Genomic DNA, 26,397 nt, shown 5'->3' on the forward strand with positions numbered 1-26,397 from the left:
AAGAACCTTCCTAAAGATTGCATCATGAAGATGAGATCTAACTAACTTCTTACGGCTTTTCCAGGCTGATTTAAAGCAAGAGTTATTTGTCCTGGGTAAACCTCCTCTCAGCCCAGTGATGTCTAAGAGGTCCTGCGGCTCGCCACTCAACAGGGTAGGGTCAAACACCCCCATCTTGTCTCAATCATCCTGGCCACCCTCTCTGTCTGTGGGCTGGCTCTTCTCTAGTTCCTTTGCTTGCAGCTAGCAGTAACGTCAAATGGTAGATTCCCTTGACAGAAGTGCTCAGGAGGCTATGAGATATAAAATCAGATCCTAAGTCTTTGGATTGTGTGCTTCCCTACTGAGTGTTGAGTTTCTCAAATGGGAAAAGAGAGGGAGAGAGAGAGAGAGAGAGAGAGGAAAGAAAGAAAGAAAGAAAGAAAGAAAGAAAGAAAGAAAGAAAGAAAGAAAGAAAGAAAGAAAGAAAGAAAGAAAGAAAGAAAGAAAGAAAGAAAGAAAGAAAGAGAGAGAAAGAGAAAAGAAAAAGGAAAAGAAAAACCACCATGGTCACATTCACCAGTACACCAGCAAGAACAGATGGTGTTTTCTACAACTGCCTCATGTTGGTAGACTCTCTCAGTGCTTTCTAGTCAGTGTTTTTACTACAAATAACAAAAATGTTGCTAATCATACTCTGAAGGAATCTATGTGTTGGCTTCAATGTCATTCAATTTGTTTGGTTTTTTTTTTTAATCCATGATTCTTATTTCACAGTATTTTGTTGCTCTGGTAATATGTGATTCACTCACCCAATGTCCCTTTTATCCCAAACACATGGGCTCCTGATTTGACTGCTTTCAATTCCAAACTGCTTTTTCTTTAGCTACACAGCTCTTTAATATCTACCGAGGTTTACAGCCAATGGAGTCTGAGGAATGCAGGCAAGGAATTTGGGGATTTTCCTAGGTCAGGATTTCAGTCGCCATCTCTATTTTAATGGACCTTGATTTAGCTGTAATAGGTTTATTTCACAGCTGATGGCTCTACATTTCAAATCCTCAAAAGCTTAATGTTTAAATCTTCCTTTCTTAGTTTCTAAATGTCGATACTGTTCAGTGCCTATGCCATCTTGTGAGTTTTACAACAAAAATCAGGAGTTGTTGAAACAACTCCTCCTGTTGCCATAGAGAAAGAGGGGAATGTGGATTGGTAGAGTTTTTAGACTCTATGAACAGCCTTCAAAGTGAACACAAAAACAAAGCTTTTTCCAAAATCATTAGAACTTACGCATAAATTCCCATAATTCACTGAGATCATCCTAAATTCTTTCTTTGCCATAATTTTACACCATGAATTTGTACATTAGACATATGTTTGTGTGGACCATAAACACTCTATTTTTCTTTCAACTTATGCAAGGTTGTGCTCTACCTTCAGAATCAAAAAAAGAAAAATAACCCTATAAACATAGTGCTGTTACTAGCATCATTTAACTCTGATTGACTAGTACTTCAACAAACACTCTCTGAAAAAAAGTTCCCTTAAGAACCTTAGTTCTGCCTGGCACTGGTAACTCATGCCTGTAATTCTAGCTACTCAGGAGACTCAGATCTGAGGATCGAGGTTCAAAGGTAACCCAGGCAGAAAAGTCCATGAGACTCTTACCTCCTATTAACCACCAGGAAACCAGAAGTGGTGCTGTGGCTCCAAGTGGTAGAGTGCTAGCTTTGAGGGAAGTAGCTCAGGGACCATTTCCAGGCTCTGAGTTCAAGCCCTATGACTGACCAAAAAAACAAAAACAAAAAAACCTTAACTCTGAGCTTTTAATGAGTTCAATTTTTTACATTAGTATTTAAAGTAACAATTTAGCTTTATTTAAGAATTATTGAATAGAAGACATGGCTAATCTTTCACATATATCTTTCTTTGCAAAAGCCTAAGTAGATGGCTGTCAGACAACTATGTCTCCCCCTCTAGGAAGTATGTGCTCTCTACTAAAGCTAAGATAATAGATCCCAAACAAGCCTTCAGTGACTCACAAATAATCCTGGCTTTGAAAATTAGCATGTGTTTGGAACCTGTCTCTATGCATCCATTTTGACAGTACTAAAAAATATTATGTATACCATAACAAAACCCATAATTTTTGTATGATTATTGTATGATACCTAAAAACTAGACACGCTAAAAAAACAAAAGATTCAAAAAATAAATATTAAAGATGCCATGCAAATAGAATTATATTTCATTGGATTTTTCTAAGTTTAATAGTTTAATTGTGTTCTTAAGACTCAGCAAGGAAATATGATACAATTCTTGCTCAAAATTTCCAACACAGTGATAGCAATGTGTTAACTTGAAAACTATTTTCTTAATCTCACAGTTCAAGTAAGCCTCTCTGAATGTCACAGATGTATATTGTTCTATATTTATCTCAGAACTGCTAAGAAGTTATGAGTAATAGAAATGCCTGAGCAGATAGCTAAAATAGAAATGAACATAGGACAAAAATATTCCTGGCTAACAATTAATTCCTCCTCAAAAACTTCAAACCTGGGATGGAAAGAACATAGACAGAGAAATAAATGATTGTCTTCTCACATTATTGTGGTCTTTAAAATATCCTTTCAGAATTAAAATTTGGCCAGACTTAACCAAAGGCAAAAACAACTTTCAACTTGTTGCTACTACTAGTCACCACTAGGTGGCAACAGAGTAAAGACACGGTGCCAGTCTTAGGGTAACTGCTGAGAGTTTCAACCTGGGAAGACAGGACAAAAGCTCCTCTCCTGAGACAGTTTGCTTGAATAACCATACAGAACAGAAATACTGGCCTTAGAGACAAAGCAAAGATGCTGATTTTAAACAAGTTACGCCATCTATTCCGTCCTAAAAATATTCTACTCAAGAGAGTGTTTAAAAACACTACTCTATTCCTTTCTAAAAGTTATTTGTAATATGAAGAAAGTATCCAATATATTTTAGTTCTAGTATATTAATCTGAAATATAATGTTGAATCATTATCTTATAATTTCCATATGATGAGGACATGTAAGAATTAACAAATGAGCATCAGTTATAACAGCTGTCTAACAAATGAACATATAAGGTAATGAGAGACACCTTCACACAGCAGAGGGAAAATGTCTGAAAACCTGTGGATTTCTGTATGGGTTTCCTGAGGAGAGAAAGAGAAATCATAGTTTTTTTTCCAGCTCATTGATGGTAGAGATAAGGAAGCTGGGATGCATTCAAGTGTAAGACAATGCTCAAGACAGGAAGATAGATAGAAATATGCCCTCACAAATAACTACTAGCTCTACTTGCTCTTCTATTGTTCAGATGCTTTTAAAATAAATTAATTTGACTGTGATTAAGTAAGTCTCTTCCAAACTAGTTTCTAGTTATCTGTTAACACGAGGGCAATGGCTGTGCTAGGCAAGCTTTGAAACTTCCTTGTTAAAGAAAATTGTGATTCATTCTGGACTGAAAAGTAGGCAGTGTAAAAAAGGGGATTACTTAGATGGAAACAAGATGTTTTGAAGGATAGGAAAGGAGGAGAAGAATATTGGGAAAGATGATGAAAAGTAAGGCTATTATTGTCTGACACACCCAGGAACACAAGTTGACATGAAGGGAGCTGTGGAATTTAGGGAGCTACCCACTTAAGTAATAGCCCAGTATTGGTAAAGGGACAATTCATTTAAATGATTGGGAAAGTAGAGTGAAAATTGAATAGATTGCATCACAGTGATGCTAGTAAAAGGGGAGATATCGACTGAAAGTACACTGCTTTACATTCATGAACAGTCAAAGTGATATATTTTAATGTAAGGCCAGCCTGTTTTATCCAACACTAAATATCATGTATAAAAGCTTCAATTTTGCAGGGCAAATGGTAGCTCATGCCTGTAATTGAGCTATTCAGGAAGCTGAGATCTGACTTGGTTTAAAGCTAGTTCATACAGAAAGTCCATAAAACTCTTATCTCCAATTAAAAAGAAAACTATCAAAAAAGCTGAAAATAAAGCTGTGGCTCAAGTGGTAGAGTGCTAGCCTTCAGCAAAAGAAGCTCACTGACCAATGTCCAGACCCTGAGTTCAAGACCCAGGACACACAGGCGCGCGCACACACACACACACACACACACACACACACACTTCAATTATTACTCTATTTAAACCATATTAGAATGATTTAAATATATGGAAATAGGCATGTATTTAACAAAATATTTTCTCTCTTCATTAAAAGAGCAGATCATATTTTCTTATAACAAATGATGCTATGCACCACAGATAATGCTGTGATTTTTCAGTTGTGGGGCTTGAACTCGGGGCCTGGGTGCTACCCTTAAGCTTGCTTTCTCAAGGCTAGTGCTCTACCACTTTGAGCCGCAGCACCACTTCCCATTTTTCTAGTGGGTAATTGGAGATAAGAGTCTCAGAGACTCTGCCCACGGTTGGCTTTGAACGACAATCCTCAGATCAAAGCCTCCTGTGTAGCTAGGATTACAGGTGTGAGCCACCAGTGTCCAGCTTGTGATTATTTTTGAGACAACTGTCATCCTTTTGATTGTCACTTGAAATGTAGGGAAATTCGATTTTTCTAAAGTTTCTTTTATATTTATTTTTGATTAACAAGAGAATTTTCAACATCATGCAACTCTAATGCATACTCTTTGAATGTGTTCCAAGGAAAATTTGAAGGAAAGAAACTGCTCCCTGGATAGAATGTTTAAAATATCATTACCTATATTAGAGTAAAAAGATTAGCCCAATTGTAACTTCAGAAAGAAAAAAACAGAGCTAAAAGTTTACTTGTAGTTTATAGAAACATATGCAAGTGAACATTACTGTGAAGTAATTTAAAATAAGAAAACCAAGAAATTATGAAATAATGTAACATGCTATTAATAGCAATTAGTATATACAACTGTGCCATGTGAAAGTTTCATATCTATAGCTTATCTATATCATGTAGAGACGTAGAGAATACATATATATGTTTCTGAATAACTTACAGTTGCTTCTTTTTATAAATTTAAATTTGATTTGGTAATATATTGGACTAAATAATCTCAAATATCTGGATGGTAAGTTAATCTTACTCGTTCTTAAAATAATATATTTAATACCTTATATTTTAATAATCTAGCTTGATCAATTTAAGTACTATTAGTAATTTTATACTGCCTTATAGGAGTAAATTTTGTCACTGTTTTGAGGTAGCCATGTGGCCAGTAACTTTAGTTTTACATTGATATATTCTTTACATAGACTATTGAGTAAAATTTCTAATAATGTTGTTAATAAATGCTTCCAATTAATAGTAGTATGGGTAGAAAGAATATGAGCAAAGGATTTAGGAAGGCAGCAGATAATCTCAAGAGTTCCCCATTCAAGCTTGGAGCAATGGGGTTGCTATAAACAATTTGCAAGAAAACTTCCCGGTCTCCCGTAATGCTCTCATAATGATGGAAACCCAAGAACTGAGCCTGATATCTAAGAACATAATCTAATGTCATTAAAAAGCCACGTATTTGGGGCTGGGAAGGTGGCTCAGTGGTAGAGTGCTTGCCTTGCATGCATGTGGCCCTGGGTTCGATTCTTCAGCACCACATAAGCAGAAAAAGCCAGAAGTGGTTGTGACTCAAGTGGTAGAGCGCTAGCCTTGAGAAGAGCTGAGCGACAGTGCCCTGGCCCAGAGTTCAGGCTCCACGACTGACAAAAAAAAAAAAACAAACAACCTACAAACAAAAACAATAAAAAAAAAACCACATATATAATCATCATGCAAAAATTTATTTTATTATTTCACCATGCAACTATTATTGAGAAGAGAATGCTTTTTTTTTAAGAGAATGCTTTTGAAATGTGTTGTGAATAAAGTATGCATTTCTCGTCCTAAAAGGTAACACACAATCAATACTAATTACACCAAGTTGACATATTCAACAAATGTGGTAACTTTCATTCATTCAAGTATTTATGTAGCTGTATGGGATATAAAGGCTTGTCATTTCCAATATTATAAGTATCTATTACAGATACTGGTCTTGATGCTTAGTTTAAAAAGAAAGGAAACTCTTTTGAGAGTTCAGTGCACTGGAAATTTCTACCAATATTTCTCTTCTAAGGTAAAATGTTACATGTTACCTGGATATTGTTTGTTTCATTCTAGTTAAATTTCTCTGTTTACTCTTTTTTTAAAAAAAATGCATGTGCATTCTCCACACTGAGAACAGAGAATGTTAATTCAAATGTAGCATGGGATGTCTGCCTCTGGCTATTTTTCATATGTACCGTATGTGAAAATGTTGTCTGTGGCAAAAAGTTTAGAGTGAATGTGGATATTTTGCTGTTAAGCTAAATGTGGCTTATTTTCTGCTTGTCTGAGACAAAGCTGGAAAATCTGATCGAATGAAGGTCTCCATCCCTATTTCAGTGCTGTACATGCTCTTGCCCTATTCCTGACCTTGGAAAAATCAATGGGACTAAACCTCTGCTTTTCCTAAATGCTAGAGAATACTCAATTGTGGATGTGTTCAAAAAAAATTGAACCTTGGCCATTTTAAAGCATCCTTCAAAATATCTTAATATTTTAACTATTAATCCAGCAGAAGCCCTTTATATGATGGTTTTCTTTTCTTCTTCCTCTTGGTTTTTTACAACAGGAAATAGTAAATGTCAAGAAAAGTACCCATGACATTATCCAAACTATCTATTAATTTGTACCAATTTAAACATTGATTACATTGCTAAAATCATTTCATTTCAGCCTCAGCGTCCTGTGTTCACTCATGAAAACATTCAAGGTGGGGGGGAACCGTAAGTATTCTTCTTGTCTTCTAAACTCAAGACTAGACCTCAACTCATAAAATGGTCAATGGATATGCCAACTCAGGAGATAAGTTAGCAAGCAGGAGAGTTCAAAATAACTAACATGAGTGCTCTTAAGAGAAATTGCAATAGTCCATCTTTTATAGCTGAAATCTAAAGCTAATGTTTAAAAGAACAAAGAAAAGGTTTTTACTGATGCCCTAAGAAATCCTTCCAATGGGGCAGTCATCCTTAATATGTATAAATGTCTCTTCCCCCATTCCCCTGGCTATCTAATTACTAACTACAGCTATAAAGTTGCAAAACATGTCCCAGCATCGTTTTATTAAGAACAAACAAAGCGACCCTTGACTGCTTTGAAAGTAGACATAAAGCCTGCTTTAATGACACAATTCCAATGTTACATGCTTTTAAGTGTCTTTTGAAAATGCCAGTATTAAAACATTGGAGATCTATCTCAATGGTAGAGCATTAACTTTACATGTATAAGGACCTGGGTTCCCTAGTACCCCCTACACAGAGAGGGGAGGGCAAGGGAGGGAGAGAGAGAGAGAGAGAGAGAGAGAGAGAGAGAGAGAGAGAGAGAGAGAGAGAGAGAGAGAAAGAGGCGCATTCTGCATTCCGTTACATATTACTTCTGCAGCACCAAGAAAATAACTTAATAAACTTTGCTTTCAAATTCCCTTTACTTCCTGCCACACAACTTAAATCAACCTGAAGGTGGTCTTGTCTTTAAGATTCTTTTTTTTGTGTGTGTCTTAACCACAAGAGATATTTACCTGTGGTAATTCACAAGTGGATATTCACCTTCCGGTTGGCCTAATTTGAATCTGTAGCTAGACACATGGAGGACCCATTGTGGGCCTAAGCTTGGCCCTACATCCTGGAGACCTCCTGCCTCTATCTAGCCTTCTACCCAAGCTCTGATCACGTGACAAAAGATCGTTCTAGCCTGTGACCTGGCGCCTTTAGCAGCATCAAGACCCCTTGTTCCTCAAGCTTAAAAGCAAACTCTTTAGAAAATCCATCCTTCTTGGAGACTGTCTCTCACAGAAGGTGTTCTTATTGAAGAAGAGTCCATTATCATGAACCAAATAGGTTAAAGGTAATATTCATTTAAAATCTCAGATAGTTGAAAACCCTTATTTAAACATGGCTTGCTAAAGTGTCTGTTTGTTCTCTTATTTATGCTAACAATAATCATGAAAACATACTCAAATACAAATTCCACTTCTCATCTTAAGTTCCTCTCATTATCCACATGTTCTATTAAAGCATTTTTGAGAAATTCAGGATGATACATTGTATCATTACCCTGTTTTATATCACATATAACTGTGGTCATTCGGCTATTGTGAAAGCACACAGCCCACAGCAGGGCGAAGAAACATGTTGGAAGTCCTACTTCGGATATTGCAAAACATTAATAAAAAATTGCTCTTTTTGGAGACAGGGTCCAAACATATAGCCCAGGTCAGCCTCTAATTCAAGATTATCCTGTCTCTATCTCCTAAATGCTGAGCTGGGATTATAAGTATATTCCACCATACTTAGCTAAACTTTCTGCTTGATTACAACCTCAATTAAAGGGATGATGGGGTGTTACTTAATTCTGTTCTTTAAAAACTAGGTTTTGAAGCAAAAACAAAAACATAATCTTATGTTGCTGTAATTCAGTTTGGGGACGTTATGGCCTAGAAACAGGTGATGTTTTAGTTTCCAGCTTGGCTCATCATTTCCTAGCTAAAAGGCAAATTTCTTTTGGGAGCCATCCTGACCGCCAGCACTGTCGTTCATTTTACCAACACATTTTTCAAAAGAGCATTGTTTTTCATTGCCATTCAGCATTTCCTGCCACGTAGTACTGATTTTGAAAGGCAGCAGAGGTAGGAAGAAATGGTAGAAGATTTGTTGATGTTTCCATAAAACTCTTTTTCTGTATGTTTTAACTAAACCAGAGTGGTAAGTCAACTTGACAAGCATGCTGACTTTCATAATACAAAAATGAAGTAGGAGTCCAGGCCAATTTTGATTTGTTCGCTCTAGGAAGGGACCTTGAGATTCTTGAAGCAGCTGGGGTTTGTGCCTTAAATAGTCCTGTCTCAGAAATTGGCTGGAGATGGGCCTAGGTGAAGGTTAAAAAGCCTGTGTCTCTCAGTTTCCCAGAGTGAGAGACAAGGTGTAAATCCATCTAAATAGCAGCCCAGGTATAACCACCTCTTTCCAGTGTGAGAGCAAGAAGGGGACTATTCACTTTTCCCATGAAGATACAAAAGATACCATTCCTTCACCTGAACTGGCCTCAAAACCAAATTAGCATAAGCAACAAGATAATCTCATTATCCCCTTCAGGCTGGCCTCAAGCCCATCCACATCCAGTACTGCTGATCTGTTTCAGCATTTCTCTGGGATTCTGGCCTTCTGTACCATAGCCACAATCAGAATCTTCTGCCAACAAAGGACGTCAGAAGACTAAACTCAAAAGAATATAAATAGCTAAAATAGTTTACTAGAAGGACAAAGTATTTACAGAGAAGCGATGTCTGACGTTGAAACTCCGGGCTTTTGTAGGAAAGGGAAGATTATGGTCTTTTACTGAAGGGTGTGAGACTTCTGGCTCTAACCAGCTCATTCTACTTTATTCACATCCACCCATATGAGAAAGTTCAGGAACAAAGAGAAAGGCCAGTGGATCAGCATTTTATACTCATAACAAAATTTTTGAGTCTGAGTGGGAGAATAGTTTGATTCTACCAAAATAAGATTCTTTTCTGGCTCAATAAAGTAATTATAAATAAATCATTCTTGTTCTTGAACAGAATTCAGTATGATCAAGTTTTTTAAAGGTGGCCCAAGCAAATCAAAGTGCTACCGATGTTACTCAAATTGTCACTGATTTATATCTATGCGCACAAGTACACTACCAAATGTTTACTAAATATTTGTGAAGTTTTCATATAAACTGCAAGCCAAATTCTTCCTGACCTTCTTAATGGTTATCATTTCTGTCTTCACTTTCCAAAATGCCAGTCCATGTTAATATCATTTTTAATCGATTATAATAAATAAAATATATAATAAATAAAATATTATTTTTTACCATGAATTCAAACTTTGAAATCATTAATGATCAAGATCATCAGAATGCCTGTCACAGAGAGAATAAAATGGTAACACTGGATCGGTAATTCTTCTTCATATAAAAACTTTTTTCCATGGAGATTTTTAAGTCAAACATAATTCTTCCAGGGCCAATTTTTAATAATATTTATGTCCAGAATCTACACTTTGAGACTGGCTTAGAGGTAACCTAGGATAAACTATATCACTCAGTTTTATAGATGAATTGTATCTAATCTTAAAACAGTGATTAATCCCCTCTAAAGAATCCCCTTGATTAAAAAAAAAAAACATAACTTCTCCTCTTATAGCAATTCCACACAGTGATTTAGAAGACATAGATCTGAGATATTTTATACACTTGAGATATTTTATACATCTCAATTTAGTCATTTGAAAATTTCATGTGATTGTGGCTGACTACAACTGCAATTTCTTCTTAATGTAGCTAGATAACACATGTATTGTCTATTTTATACTCTGTGTCTGAATTAGAGACATTACATGATTGGACAATTGAACTGAAGTTCTGAATGTTTTAAGCCAATTCATTAATATTGTAGTCTTCATTATTTGTATATCTACTATCTAATATATTAATCAGAAAAACGAATATTGTATAGTCTTCTGTAATTTTGCAAAGATGTAAAACAAAATTAAACACACCCATTTGTCCTGTTTAAGGTTTCAGGCTCTATATAACTATACCCCTAGGAATGCAGATGAGTTGGAACTCAGAGAAAGTGACGTCATTGATGTAATGGAAAAGTGTGATGACGGATGGTTTGTGGGTAGGTAGACATTCCTTTGCCTAGCACCCTGTTTTATCACTTGCTTGAGTTTGTTCATTTGCATGGGTCACTGTGAGCAAGCTTTCTTTGAATTCATTTAATTGATATTTCATGAATCTATATGCATTATGTAATCCCAAGGCCACTGCATTTTCATGCCATTTGATATTTACTGTTTCTGGTGTATATGATATTTGCTAGTTTTGTTCCAAGTCAACTGAGAAAAGAAATTTTCTTTAAACAGCCTCAACCATGAAAGACTATTATTGAATCATAAAGCAAGCAAAACAGTAATTGTTCTCCAGATAAACACTATCGTTGCTCTGTTCAGTGAAAAATGTTAGTTGTCAACAGTAAAAACCACATTTGAGAGGGAGCAAGACGGAGTGAAGAGCTGACCTTTAGGTCTGAGGCGGTTAGCCTAAAAGTCCAATCATTCTCCTTAGCTTCAATTTGTAACAGAAGAAAAGTTTCATTCTTATTGCTTCAAAGACAATTCCATTCTGACCATCTTAAAAGGCTGGAGTCTTTAATTCAGCAGTGAATGCTTAGCATGTAGGAACCTTATGTCCTTATGTTCAACTCCTAAACACACACACACAAGAGGGAAAAGAAAGAGATGGAGAGGGAAAGAAAGAAGGAGGAGGAGGAGGAGGAGGAGGGGGAGGAGGAAGGGGAGGAGGTGGGGGAGGAGGAGGAGGAGAAAGGAAAAGAATAGTGAAAGAAGAAACTAGGAGGAGGAAGAAAAGGAGGAAGAGGAGAAAGGAGGTTTTCCAAGGAAACATTCATAGACAGAACAATCAATACGGAAGAACATGTGGAAAGAAGAAAATCTGGAAAGAAAATTGAGGTATAAGAGGGTAGAGAAAAGCAAAAAATGAAAAAAACTAGAGCTTTCTGTCTCTATAACAGGTCCAGAAGGCACACACAAGTCGTGGACATTCTTTTGCTTTCTATAGTGACCCTAAATTTTTCAAAATTTCTGAATTTTTGAAGATTTTCACATTGTTATTCATTTGTTTGCTTTTTTGTCTGCTTATATTTTGTGGGGATTGAACCTGGGACTTTGAGCTGGCTAGGCAAGTGCTATATCACTTGAGCTACATTTTGAAGAATGAATGAGGCAGTCCTGAGCAGGAGAAAATGACAAAGTTTTGATGTAGTCTGTGTCAAAGGTGATGCCTGGTAGAAAAGGCCTCTTGACCCTGAACTAGGCCTTGCTCTTGTGTGCTTTTCCAGCCATCCTCTTACTCTATCAGCCTTCATCCTTACTCCTCATTCCTGAATTTTAGCAGATCTGGAGACCTGAGCCCAGCTCTTCTGAAGGAGGATTAAGATCCCTTTGTAGCTTAAGAGACTAAGCATTTCCATGAAGTTTGCTAGGAGCCAAACAAATCATCTATGTATATGAAGTAATGAATACATCAGACAAGACAACTAAGTATATTTTTAATTCTTATTGTTTTAATGTGAGGTCCCTTTCATTTCTAAACCTTTCAGGACTTGTTCTCTTAGTGAATCCTGTAAGTACAGTTGACAGGAAAGAACTGATGGATAGTTCATTGTGTACACCTTTTCACCCATTGCTCCTATTTTCAGGAACCTCAAGAAGAACCAAATTTTTTGGTACTTTTCCGGGAAACTATGTCAAGAGGCTGTGAATCACTCTCCTTCCTTATTTAAGCCGCATTTCAGCAACACATCTGCATAAACTTGCCTCAAACACCACCACCGCCCCCCCCCCCTTGCAGGCCTTTGGTTTCCAGTAATATCATCACCATCTCCATCCACCTGCCATCACCAAGCCATCAGCAAAGTTGACTGCCACTGTGAGCCTTGGAGAAGCATGGCAGACACACAACCACATGCAAGCACGTTTTCCTGCTTTCTGCTCCAGACTTTGAAAATCTCATGGCTGAGATCAGAAAGAAAATCGTCAGTAAAGGAGAATGTCTCCAAGAGGCTCTCTGGTGTCATGGTGATATTTCAACTTCTCTGGAAGATGCTCTCCCTCACAGGGCAACCAGAAGATTGTTTATTCTGACTTGCTGTGGTTTGTTTCTTCCCCTTCTTAGCTTGGAAGTATATGTTTCTTTCACAAGTTTGCCTAGTGTCCTGGTTTACACTATAGGAAAACTGTACTTCAGCTATTGTTTGCCTGCACTTATATGTTGTTATATGCACAGTGATTGCAAAATCTAAAGCAAGAGTAGGAAAGTTAATTTGGATGGGTGCGACTGTTGATCAAATATACATTTTCAGGTAGGAGTCTTGACCTGCAATTTTTGTTGTACTTTTTTAGAAGTGCAAACAGTGAGGGAATAAGAGCCTTTGGTGATTATCATAAGACTACAAGAGGTTTAGCTAGACAGCAGGAAAAAAATCTATTGTGTTGTAAAGTTGCATTGCTATTTTATATTAAAATGTAATCATCAGCATCTTGGACAATGAGCTCTTAGTGTTTTATTTATCTGAGAAAACTTAAATAAAGCAGTGTTAGTGAGAAGTGCAAAGAACTATCCAAACATAGACGCTTGAAAGTATCTGTAAGCAATATTAGTAGGTAAGATTTCACTGTGTGTACCTGTACACATTTGAGATTGTATGAGAACATAGAATGCATACGATAGGTTGTACATTTTATGAAAATGTAAAAGAATCCCACATATTATATTATAGAAATAGAATACTTCAGAAGCATCACAAGTGTTAAGGCTGGTTTTAGCAAGGATTATGGTTAATACAATTATTTTTACTATGATAATTATTTTTCTTCTATGGAACCCAGAATCCTGGCTACATTTGAGGACAGGAATATGTTAAGCTTAATTTTCCTGGTGTGCGTAAAATATGTCTTAGAAATAAATTAGGCATGTTTTAATGACAGTGTTAAATCATTCAGGTTATACTTTCTGCCTCACAGCAGAAATTTACAAAATATTGAACCTGAAAGATTTAATAGGGCTAACAGTGCCTGACCTACACACACCCTGAGAACTAGCTTTGTATTTCTTATGACTTTGCATAAGAATGATTCATCTTTGGATCTTGAGCACCTTATAATAGATAAAACTTTTTATGGCATTTCTTCAGTGGATAGTGACTGATCTTTTCACAATACATAATTTCAGATTTTGTACATATGTTTGGGGATTTTTTTGTACAGACTATTTAGTTGTTGAGAAACCAGGGAAGCTTCCCAATTTTGGTCTTTATTCTGCACTTACACCAAGCTAAAACACATTCAGCAGATGACCTTTTATGTATTTTACAGATCACAAGCCCCCCTGGGTAGTGTGACTCTCTAAGATAGCATTTATGCAAAAATTCAAAAGATCTTAGTAGCCAAACTGAACTGCTCATAGGTACTATAGAATGCAAAGAAATTCCATTGGGAGAAGGTAAAGGAACATCTTTGAGCAGCCCACTTCGATTACTACCTAGTTCATAGCCAGCTTTATATTTTCAAGGCTCTGGGTTTGGAATTAAGTCAACTGCATGCAGCTTTGCTAACAAAGAATTCTCTTTGATGCCATTTACAAAACAAGATTTCAATATCTGTTGCCTGTCATATTTAAGAAAAATACTGTTTCTACTCTCTGTATCTGATTTTAAAAGGAAAAATATTCACACCTGGTGTTCAGGTATTTGACTTTGAATTCTTACAAGCAAAGGTCGTTGTGTTTTTCTTGAGAGACATCTAATAAATTTTGCTTGGAAGTATACTTCACTTTCTCTTTCTGATATTTATCCTTAACGTGTATATTTTATTCCAGTTTATTGGCCAATATAAGAAAATGCATTTGCTCTGTTTTCTCTTGCTACATAAATGGAGAAAACATCTGCTAGCATCAAATCAGAAGTATTTTAAAATCTGCCACCAAAACTCATTGGTTAAATATTCTTTGGCTAAAAAAATTTCCCATCGGTTAATATTTTTTTAATGTCTGATACAAAACTGGTTAATTTTCTGAGGAGTTTGTTGAAAGAAATATAAATTCTTTCTTTTGTCTTTCATTCCTTCCTTTCATAAGTAATTCATATGCTATGTATTTCATCTTCATGTCGTTTCTAATTCAACTCTTTCTCGCTTCTTTCTTTCTTTCCTTCCTTCATAATTAATTCATGAGCTGTGTATTTCATCTTTTCATTCCATTTCTAATACTGGAGCTATAAATTGGGTAAAAACGTGTACAGAGTTCCCATTTTTGTTTTTTGAATACTTGATACCATGAAAATGCATTACCACAACACGCGCTTTGTAAGCTATATATATATATATATATATATATATATATATATAGCTTACAAAGGTATATATATGTATATATATATGTATATATATAGCTTACAAAGAGGTATATATGTATATATATAGCTTTGTATATATACTTTGTATATATACCTTTGTGTGTGTGTATATATATAAATGTATATAGCTTACAAAGATAAGCAACATATGTATATATATATATATATATATATATAGCTTACAAAGGTAAGCAACATATATATATATATATATATATATATATATATATATATATATATATATATGCCTACACTTCCTCACACTTGCTTTCAACGAATCTCAAATGAGTGAAGCAGTGAGATCATTCTTTTTGGTCACCTGAATAGTAAAGAGCTAGTTTTCCAGATTGGATGCTTTCTAATGTACTGTAACTTTTTGGTCTATCTGTTTGAACTCTTGTCCATATTGATCAAATGTCAGCAAGATGGACATTGCTCTCTTAGCCACTCAGTTGTCAAGTCAGTTATTTACCATAATACCCACTTAGATCTCTATTCCAATGGGCAATTTCACTTCATGTTGGCTTTCCACTAAGATTTCCTGAAAGACATATCCCATTATATTGTTATTGTCCTGATTTCACTGGACCATTGTTGAGTATCTTACCAAGATCAATCTGATCCTATTTAGAATCAGGCTAGAAGAAGAGAAAGAGGAAGGGACTCCCTGACACTTATGTGCTAAATGTGAATGCCTCCTTTCTATTATCACTAAAAAAAACAAAAACAAAAACAAAAAAAAACAAAAAAAACAGATGTGGCCATTTCTTATTTGATCAAAAGCAGAGCAAGTCTACTTGAGTAACACTGTTTTTATCATCATCATCTACTTGATCTTTCCTTGTAGTGGTCAATTTTGGGGACCTGATAATTTCTCCCTACTGTTAACCAGGTTGCAGCCACAAGGAAGATATACTTTAAAGAATTATTTGATTGAATAAGACTAAACACTCTGTCAGCTTCCAAGTGTCTTAATTTAATTATTTCAGCCTCCTTCTCAGATGGTAACCTTCTGGAAGCAGTTGTTGATAGATCAGTTATGATTTCAAATTATTCATCAATAATGATTTGGTTCATAGCATGAGCATACAGTATTAGTGAATACTTTGGAGTAATTATTCTCATACTATGACCTGTGATATAAATTCAATCCACAACTTGTTTTAATATGCCATGAAATTACGAATACTTTGTTTAGAATACAATATCCATCAATTTGATAATAGGAAACATTTAATGTTATCTCACTCTATAGAAGTTCTTTTGTTTTCATTAGTGAGTTAATATTAGGAAAAATACTCCATTTTATGACTGTCCTCTTAATTCCATCAATAAAAACTGGCAGGAATGTGTTTTCTCTTTTTATTATGAGAATATGCACATGAACCCTCAATTTTGCCTCCTGGCACACAAAACATTTGATCCTTTATTTTAAAAAAGGAAGGGGTTGTAAATTCTTGGTCTGTTCCGATTATCACTAACCAACCTAGAAAGTGAATAGCACGATCTTAGCTAGTTCTAGGACTTGATTCTCACAATAAGTGCAAGAAGAAATCTACTTTATGCCCATTTCATACATTAAAGAAACTGAAATCAGAGGATAAATAGTCATTCCATATGTAGAAGGTATTACATCACAAAAATGGATCCCTAATGTGATATGTCTATCTTTTCAAAGCCTAAATTCCTTATTCTACACCAACCAAGCAAAGGACCATACCCACTGTGGATAAAACTATGCACTCAAAGGCTACCTTTGTCTGCTTTCCCCTCCTTCATTCAAATCACCCACAGCTGCTCTCTCATGACAGCACAAGATGACAAGATAAAGGCACATGCCCAATCCAGCATAATGTATTTCCCTGAACAAAGCTAACTTTGGTTTCTAAATGTACTCAGTGAGGGTACAATGATTTAACTGAGCATGAACAGTCCATGAGCTGTGATTCATCACTTTACGAAAGGTTGATGCTAGTGAGCTCAGCAACTGGTGGTGTTTGAGAAAGTGTTTTATATCCTCCATTCTCCTAGGGACAGGCAAGCCCAGCGGGCTCTAGGAACACAGTGTGCCTGCTGGATGGCTTTGATATACACAAAGCCCTAGGATACACTAGTCATTCTCTGCTGGGTGACTCTAAGTAGCCCGGGGCCTTAGCTCACTGCTAAATTCAGCCCCTCCAGAGTTCAGGAAAGCTCTCTCTGAGCTCATACACATACATATATCTTGACCCCAAAAACTTTTAGTACAAGACAGACATCTGCCTCGCAAATCTTCACCTGTTCCTAGGACGTTTCTTGTTTCATCCTTTCCCCTAAAATATGGCAGGTGACTCAGTTGTCCCTGTGTCTTCCAAAAATAAATGTCATTTCAAATAAAACTCTTGTTACTATTAACAGTATCAATAGATGGGTACCAAATCTCTCATGGACACAGTCACAAGCTTTACAACCACTTTTAAGAGACTTTTTAAGATTGGTAATTGACCAAATGATAGATACTTTTGCTAGAAAAAAAAATTGGATGCTATAAATGGATAAAAATAGGATACTTGAAGAGTTCCACTTGAATGATGATTATACTTTGGAATATTTCCTTCCATCCAGAGAATTTTTAACACTTGTGTTGAAGTGGTACATGTAACCAAACTGGGTTCAGTATGCTTTAGGGATTTTTTTGGTTTTTTGGTTCATTGTATAGAGGGGTTACAGTTGTGTAAGTGAGGTAATGAATACATTCCTTTTTGACCAATGGGACACACAATTTTATAACCTGTACCTATTCTTAAATTGGACTCTGAAATAAAATGAATGTTAATTTGACAATGCCAAAGTCTATAAAAAGAATGGAAAGTTCAAGTCAATCCCCATGATTCATGAAACTGCAATGAATTCTAAACCCAAGGCAATAAACAACTACCACCAGGCTAGAAAATCTAATGTACTTTGAGAAACAGATACAGAGAGAAAGGTAAGATAAAAAGAGAAAATAATATTCAGTATCTCCCTACATGCATTGGGGTTTTTTCCAGCTACGTGATAGCTAAAGAAAAAGAGAGGTCTCTCTGTCTCTCCTCTAGAGCACCCACACTCTGTTAGAGTCGCCCCTTCCTTTCTGCTTGTCTGCTTTTTGTCTGCAAGTCTGCTTGCTTGCTTGATTACTTACTCAATAAAGCTCTGCAAAGGAAGAAAGAAAGAAAGACAGACAGACAGACAGACAGAAAGAAAGAAAGAAGGGAGGGAGGGAGGAAGAGGAGGGAAGAAAAGAGAGGGAAAGAAAAAAGAAAGAAAGGAAGGAAGGAAGGAAGAGGGAAAGAAAGAACGAAAAAAAGAACAAAAGGAAGAGAAAGAAAGAAAGAAAAGAGAAGGAAAGGGAAAGAGAGAGATCAAGTTGAGAAATAGGTGAATGACACAGTAATTAGAAGATCCAAAACAGCTTGAGAGTAAGCAAACTGCCTAAGTTCTAAATTAATACTTCCAGAAAAAATAATAGTTCATTTTAAAAGCCTGTATAATCCTGACGAGAGTTCGAGCTAAAGTATTTTTATAATATGCTATCATAGAGCTACTTACATTGGATGATTTTCGCTTCTCCCTGAGTGACACTTGACAAAGTATGGAGACATTTGGGGCTGGAGCGTTGCTACTTAGTGGAAGCAGAAGGGACTCTTTGGAACTCTTTTATGAGGGTGCTGATCCCATTCTACTCTAATAACTAAACAATTGTACAGTATAGGCTTGGGACCAGGACTGCCAATCTGTAGTCACTACAGCTCTCTGCCTTACAATGTAGTTGAAGCTTCGATTTCCGCTCAGTCTAAAGCCAGAGTTTGAGCTGTGGGTTCTTTCCTACTTTTCTTTCATAAAACTCCTGTTTCTTGGTGCTTTTCAGTCATCCTGTCACTTCTCTTGATTCCTGATGGTGTTCCTCTCTTTTTCTCTGTAATAGTTGACTCTATTCATGGAGTTACACAGAGGAAGTTTCTGATCCTGTACAAAGTACTTAAAATTAAGTTCCCCTGACCCAATCTAATCTCCTTTCTATCACTTTTTCTCTCCTTCCCTCCACTAAAAACTAAATCTTAAAATGCGTATAGGCTCCAAAGTTAGTATTTTTCCAGACCTCCTGCCTACCTAACATCCTTCAAAACACACATCCACATTTGGTCAGCTGTCAGATGATATGAGAAAAAAAACTTAGACATCTGTTTGTGGATTTACTGAGCATAGTATCTCTTTCACTATCAAAGATAAATTGCTAGACAGCTGTATTGAAACCACAGCATACTTCTAACACTGAGGCTGCAAAGATGAGATGACCTGCTTTCCAAATCCAGTCATGAATAATCCTCCTACTTGGGGAGTCTTTTTTTCCTTCTGCATGAAAACATGTAAAGCAATAACAAGGATCACTGTGTCAACTGCAAACCCTAAAATTCTAAGTTTCCTTTTTACTGTATGTGGGTACTGATCATGATATTATTTGAAAATTGTTCTGGATTTCAGTTTCAAAAAAGAAAACATATAAGAGAGTGAATATCTTGCTTAGTACAATTCTCCTGTATAATATGTAAAGCATATTTTTCAAACTCAGTCTCGAGTTTCTAAGGAAGTGAACCTGGATTGATGACAACTACAATTAGCTTGTAAAATGAGTATAATAAAAATAATACTATATAACATTTAGCTGAGAAATAAATGAGCTAAAACTTCAACAATCTAATGCATGATTTGCTATAAAAGCTTTCTTTTCCTTTTGAAGTTCCATGTTGGCTGATCCTAACCAACCTAGAACATTGGGATTTACTTGCTAGTGCTTCTTGGTTGTACTGTCAAGTTTTATTAGCCTAAAAGTTGGAAGAACTCCAGACTACAGCATTCTAGATATGTTTCAAGCCAATAAGGAGACTTAAAAGTAAACATTATAGAAAACCTAGCTATTGCAATTTATTCACAGTAAGCCAAACAGTACTTAAGAAGCAAGTGACATCAAAACTGAGTTAGAAGCCAGAAATAAAAAGATAAAAAGAGAAAAGCCAGAATATGATAATATAGCACCATTAGCCCATATCTGTTGGAATAATTCCTCCACAAAGGCCAGGGCTATGCCAGGCTATGGATCCAGAATAAAACTCAGGGATGATGGCCACACACACACACACACACACACACACACACACACACACACAGACGAGGTGTCTGACATTATGAACCTTTGTCTACCTTCAGCTAATCTGTTCCAATCAGAAAGCTATTTGCATGACTAGGATACCAAAATCCTCACTGGCTAAGTGAATCATCAACATCCTTTCATTTTTTTAAACTATCCATAAATTATACAGGGTGGTATTCGTGGCATTATGGGAAAAAATATCTAAAAAGAGGCTTCTGTGCTTACTGATTAACTTAGTAAACAGATATAAGTATCTTTGTTCAAGGTAATAGCTTATATCATCCGTTTTTGAATCATCAGATATGAATGTTGAATATGACCTTGATCTATCCCTTGGCATAACTCCTACAGAACTTACATTTAGAATGTTAGGTAAGTGATAAGAGCAGAAGAGACAAAGATTGGTGGGGGGAGGGGAGAGCAGTTCTGGCCCTTGAACTCTGGGCACTGTCCCTGAGCTTCTTTTGCTCAAGGCTATCACTCTACCACTTGAGCCAATGCCAGCTCTTTCTGTTTATGTGGTACTGAGCAATTGAACCCAGGGCTTCATGCATGCTACTCAAGGACTCTAATACGAAGCCACAGTCTCCGCCTGAGATAAAGACTTTTGAGTCAAGCCAAACAACAGCAAAAACCAGAAAACTAACAAAAAGATCATTTTGAAACCTTATCTCCATCATAAGTTTATTTAAGAAAAAAAGTTCATAGTAAATGTATAAAATAGAAAGACATAAGGAGAAGGAGAAGGTAGCTTTGATATGCAACTTGGAAGACACTGATACCTAACAAAGGGAATTGGAGAAATCAGTGGGAAATACAGAGAACATGTAAGCAAGGAGAAATTTTAAATCATATATTTTTATTTGTAACATTTAATGTTTCTCAGAGTACTCAAGTTGCTTCACAGAGAAGCAGTTATGCACACAAACTTCCTGCCATGGACATAAAATTTACAAGAGACCAAGACTAACGAAGACGTCCTGTTCCCAAAAGAATTTTAGGCAGCTACCAGCATTAACTCTCACTGGACAAGAAAAGTAAGCAATCAAGAAGCTTCAAATAAAAGATACATTAACCAAAAAAATCATAAAGTCCCAGGCTTGAAAAGACAAAACAGAATTCAGAAAAGAAACCTATGTTGGAAATGAGAGAGTTTGTGACAAAAAAAAAAAAGAACCTTAGATGAAGATGCAAGCAGTAATTTAAGCGGGGTGAGGCATGGTGTGACAGTGTTCAGACTGTGGCTGGCAGCAAGGTGCTTTAGGGAAGATGATTCTGGAGTTTCACTGCCAGTAGGAATCATGGCTGCCCAGGCTCAGGGAGCTGATCATCTGAATCAGGGTAGCTGGCAGGGGAATAGTCTTTTCTATCAAAGCATGTGCCTTTCTGTCAATCTCCTGAGAACTGTTTGTTTTGACCAGGTGGCTTGGCCCTGGTTGATTGTATTTTGGTTATATCCTATTCCTTTTACACTTGAAGCATCCTGGAACAAGCTTATTGAATTTTAGTTACATCCTGTTCTATTAATTAAGGTGCATCCTGTTGTAGATTGTGAGCCAGAGCTCAACCAGTCTGAGCAGAGGGGCAGGGCCAGCTCATTAGGGATAAAAGGGGAACCGCCCACCTAATTAGCCCAGCTAATGGTACACCTTTCTGCAGAAATGAATTTCATCTTGCCAAATCCCTTTCAAGTTGGTGCCCTTATTCTTACATGGCACCCCAACATCCTGAAGTGGATCGAACAGATGCATGACGAAAATCATAGCTTTGTTCCTTTAGGCAATTTCATCTGTTTTATTTTTTGTTGTTGGATCATAATCCATAAACCACGTCCCTTTAAGGTATACAAGTGGTTCTAAGGATATTCAAAAAATGTGCAGCCATCAGCACTGTCAAGTTCTAGAGCATTTTTATCACCCCGAAAGAAATCCCCAAGTTCATTAACTTTGGCTCTCCATTACCGTTTCCCTGAGTTGCTGGCAATCACTATTGTATTTCCTATCTCTATGAATTTGCCCACGTTAGGTATTTCATACAAATGGAATCATTCATGGTATAGCTAACTATATTGCCCCTATGAACTACTTAGCTGGGTGGCAGTAAAAATATGCTTGAGCTCAAATTTAGCAATTCAGATTGCTTCAGATGTTTCCAGTTCAATACAACTAAAGTGTGGTAAACACTAGCTAAGCTCCAAGTACAGATTGTTTCTCCCTTTCCTTTTTCCTTCACAAGTGATCTGGGGCAAAGGAAATCTGAAGAGTCCTTCTGGCAATGGTGGAAGAGCTTCCTGTCTTTCCCGCTGGCTTCTGCAGGGATAGTACACACTTGGGTACAACTGGTCCTTGACCGGTTCCTTGGCAGATAATAGCATCCCTGCTGTGACATCTGAGACCAGTGCTACCTCCAGCCATCATGACCGCTTCCCCTGGCTATCTGCTCTTCTCAGCTCCAAGCTTTGCCCGCTCATGATTCTCTCAGCCCCTCTGGTCTATCTGGGGATGGACATTGGCCTTTCTTTCCACCACTTCATACCTGCACCTGTTATGGTGTCTGGCATATAGAATTCATTCAACGATGTCTTGAGGATGAGGGAATAAGGCCTTTTAGATAAACTATCTTGTAGATAAACAATCTCCTCTGCATGACCTTTGCCCATCCTTTTGCCCCACTGTTTTCTCTGTACTGTGTTGGAAGAAAAATCTCGCTGCCAAGTGTAGTATTTGTTAGTTTGTGTTACAGTCCATTATATGTGTGCATCTCCTGTGTGTCATGAACCTCTCTGCCCAGGTAATCAACTACCAATATCCTCATCACATAAATGATATGCTCCATAAATAATACAAAAAATAATTGAAATTTTGACATTTATAATTAACTAGATTTAATTTTTTTTCCTTTTTACTTATTTTATTAGTATATATTAATTATGCAAAATGATGGATTGAATTATGACATTTTCTTTTTTTCTTTTTTTCACATTTTAATAAGGTTTTTATTGTGGAAATACTGTACAATCACATGAACAAGGGAATGAGTACATTTCTTATCAAGCATGTTGCCTCCTCCTTTGTTTTTTTCCCTCCATCCCTTCCCTCCCTTTCCACAACTCATCCCCCTCCCTGCGCCTAAATTGTAAAGTTTGTTTTTCAGCATAGCATCTTGTACATCTCATTGTTGCAATGGGTCCACCTGTATCCCTATTTAAACAATTTGCTTTTTCCCTTCCGCTCCCCAAATTATACCAACATCAAATACAGTGAAAACAGGGATTATACCATGGGGGAGGGACATACAAAGCAACAAAAAAAATCACATAGTACCTTATAAATACATTAGAAACAATAGCAAGAAAGAAAAAACCACTTGTGTCCTTATCTTGGGGTTCATTTAGCTTAACATCATCTTATCTGACCTTTTCTGCTTGTCTCAGATATATACCAGTTATTGTAAATAAGGGAAACCATGGGACCTATGTTTCTTTGTGCCTGGCTTACTTCACTTATACATTTTAAAATAATAATAGGTACCTTTTATAAAATAATTCATATGACACAAGTAAGTATAAAATGAAAGGTAAGTCTCTACTAATGCTCAAACAGTTTTAAGTAATCTCAGATATATGAAAAATTATGTTGTTCCCAGTATTCTGCTCTCCCAGTTTTAGATGAGTCTCTGTTGATAAAAGAGACCATTTACAGCATTTTCTAAGGAAGAATTGTCTGAATGAACTATAGGCAGAGAAACACTTTGCAAAATAACTGTTCAGATCCTGAAAAGAAAAGTAGGGGACTTGTCAACCAAGACTATGGATTTCATTTTGAAGACAGTATCAACACCTGCTTAATCAGCTTCTACTGACGTGTGTGTATCTCAGCACTACAGCAGAACTGAAATCTGTCTATAGGAACTCAAATATTTCTATGCTAAAGACTGCTGATCTCCTTTCTTCCACCATTTTCTTATACACAGCTTTCTGCACACTTTAGAATCCAAAGTAAAAAACAACAACAACAAAAAAAAAAAAACAGTGTAGACACTTCCATATTACAAAAAGAAATCTGGAGTGGTGATACTGAATTGAAAAGTTCAGATTTTGTACTGTGTGCTATATTACAAGTTAACATGAAATCATTCCAAGTTTTCCAGGATTTTATGCATAAAATCTTCAGTAGGCTTCAGGGAGAAGATGAAAAGTTATCAAGATTGATTTTATTAGTCAATAAAAACCAAAAATACATTTTCAGGGTAGGCAATCTCCATGTAACCGGGAGTAGTGTTTTTAAAAAAAATACGGAATGTCAGGCTTTGAGAATCCCTGGACACTAATAGAAGCCTACTGCAGTGCATGTGAGCAATGATCCTGGGCCAGACTGCCTGGATTCAGGCCACCACTCCAACATTTACTGAGTGTTTTGGACAAGTTATATATGTTCTCTACTTGCTTGTAGATCAAGGTAAGGATAGTACCTACTAGTGCTATAAAGAGGACAGAATTTGCTGATCTGAAGGTAGAGAGTGATTTGAAGAGTTATCTGGCAACACGTTGGTGGTCTTTTCCTCATCCACTGTCACCATCACAGCCAATGCTCATTTGACTTTGTACTATTCTCCCTGAAAGAACGTGGCATGTCCATTTCACCCTCCCTAGAGCTCTTCAACAAACATCATGTCAGGGTCCTCTGGTTTATTTCAGGTAACCAATTTTTATGCTGTAATTATGAAATGAAAAATCCAAATATTTGTTCTCTTAGTCTGTTTTGTGCTCCAATTATGAAATACCTGAGATAGAGTGATTCATATTTGAATTTTAAAAAACAGATACTTATTTCCTATAGTGTGGAGGCTGAGAAGTCTCCGGTTCTAGGCTACCTCTGGTCTGGGCCATCTTGCTCTAGCATACCATAGGAGAAAGTAAGAGATCAAGAGACCAGAAGAGAGAGGGATGTCATCTTTTCATCAGAAACCCACAACTATGATCATTAACCCACTCCCAGAATAACAGCATTAATCTATTCATGAGCACAGAGTCCCAATGACCTAATCATCATGTAATAAGGATCTACCTCTCAACACTAAGAAGTACGTTTTAACACAGGGACTTTGGAGAACATGATCAAATCATAACACCACTTACATATTGTTGTTAAATAGACAGACACCATTATCTCCTTTCAGTTTTTTCTTTTCTTTATTTTTTCCATAACATTTCTAAGCCTGGTATGGTGGTGAACTCCTGTAATCCTGGCTATTTCTGGGTAGATGATAGGAGGATCTCAAGACTGAGGCTAGCATCAAAAGCAAAATACAAACAAAAGGGCTAGGAGCATGGTTCAACTGATAGAGCACCAAGCAAGGCTCAGGGTTCAATCCCCAGCATTGCAAGGAATAAACAACAACAACAACAAAAACTCCAGCCCAGGCACCACCATCCTGCTCCAAACAATAGCATAAGAATAGAATCAATCCTCCCGATAAAGGGCTGAGAATTGATTTGTGGCATTCAGGCCTCTGACCAACTTGGGGAGGAGGAGAGGGAGAAGTTGGGGAGGTGGGGAGGGAAGGGATAGTGAGGGGGGGACAAAAGAGGGGATAACAATGCTCCCTAAGAAATGTACTCATTACCTTACTCACATAACTGTAACCCCTCTGTACAGTGTCTTTACAATTAAAAATATTTTTTTTAATTGTTGCTGTACAAATGGATACAAAGCACTCTGAGGTTTGATTCCTGTGAAACAAAACCTACTTAGAGATTCTATGTATTAAAAAAATTATTCTGCTGCTTACAATCCTATCAAGTTGCAACTGGGGCTGATTTCTGGAAATAAATTTGTCATTGAAAGCACAAGGCAAACACCTTTTTTGAATTGTTTGAAGCAATCGGAGGAATTATAACGCCAGCCAGCTCTCTCAAAGGCTTCATTGTGAGCTTTTGTACTGGAGGCTGCTAATTGCTGGCCTCCTTCCAGCCCTTTCCTGCAAACACAACACCATATTTGTCTTTCAGCTGCCATGATTTGTTAGGAGCCTATAAACAGAGAAGATTCTTTCTTAGCAACCACTTTGAAACAGTAGCTCTCCCCTCCCCCAAATATAAAAGCCTGAAATGAGAATGGGAAATGAACCATACAAAGATGCTTGTAAAAGTCAAAATGACAGTCCAGTTCGCAGAGTTTC

General features: G+C 36.7%; 1 protein-coding gene across 4 annotated transcripts in view; it reads left to right on the forward strand.

The window, feature by feature from the left end:
* Sorbs2 (sorbin and SH3 domain containing 2) overlaps positions 1-14,461 on the forward strand; it is a 134,127-nt gene extending 119,666 nt beyond the window's left edge. For all 4 annotated transcript variants that reach the window (XM_042700277.1, XM_042700284.1, XM_042700292.1 and 1 more), the window contains 3 exons: positions 6,764-6,813; positions 10,630-10,736; positions 12,336-14,461. In XM_042700277.1, coding sequence (XP_042556211.1) covers positions 6,764-6,813; positions 10,630-10,736; positions 12,336-12,397 — 219 coding nt within the window. In that variant the 3' untranslated portion in view covers positions 12,398-14,461. The remainder of the gene's footprint in view (positions 1-6,763; positions 6,814-10,629; positions 10,737-12,335) is intronic.
* The last annotated feature ends 11,936 nt before the right edge of the window (positions 14,462-26,397 follow it).

This window comes from Dipodomys spectabilis, unplaced genomic scaffold (assembly GCF_019054845.1).
Source record: "Dipodomys spectabilis isolate Male_0828 unplaced genomic scaffold, ASM1905484v1 ptg000009l, whole genome shotgun sequence".
NCBI lineage: Eukaryota > Metazoa > Chordata > Mammalia > Rodentia > Heteromyidae > Dipodomys > Dipodomys spectabilis.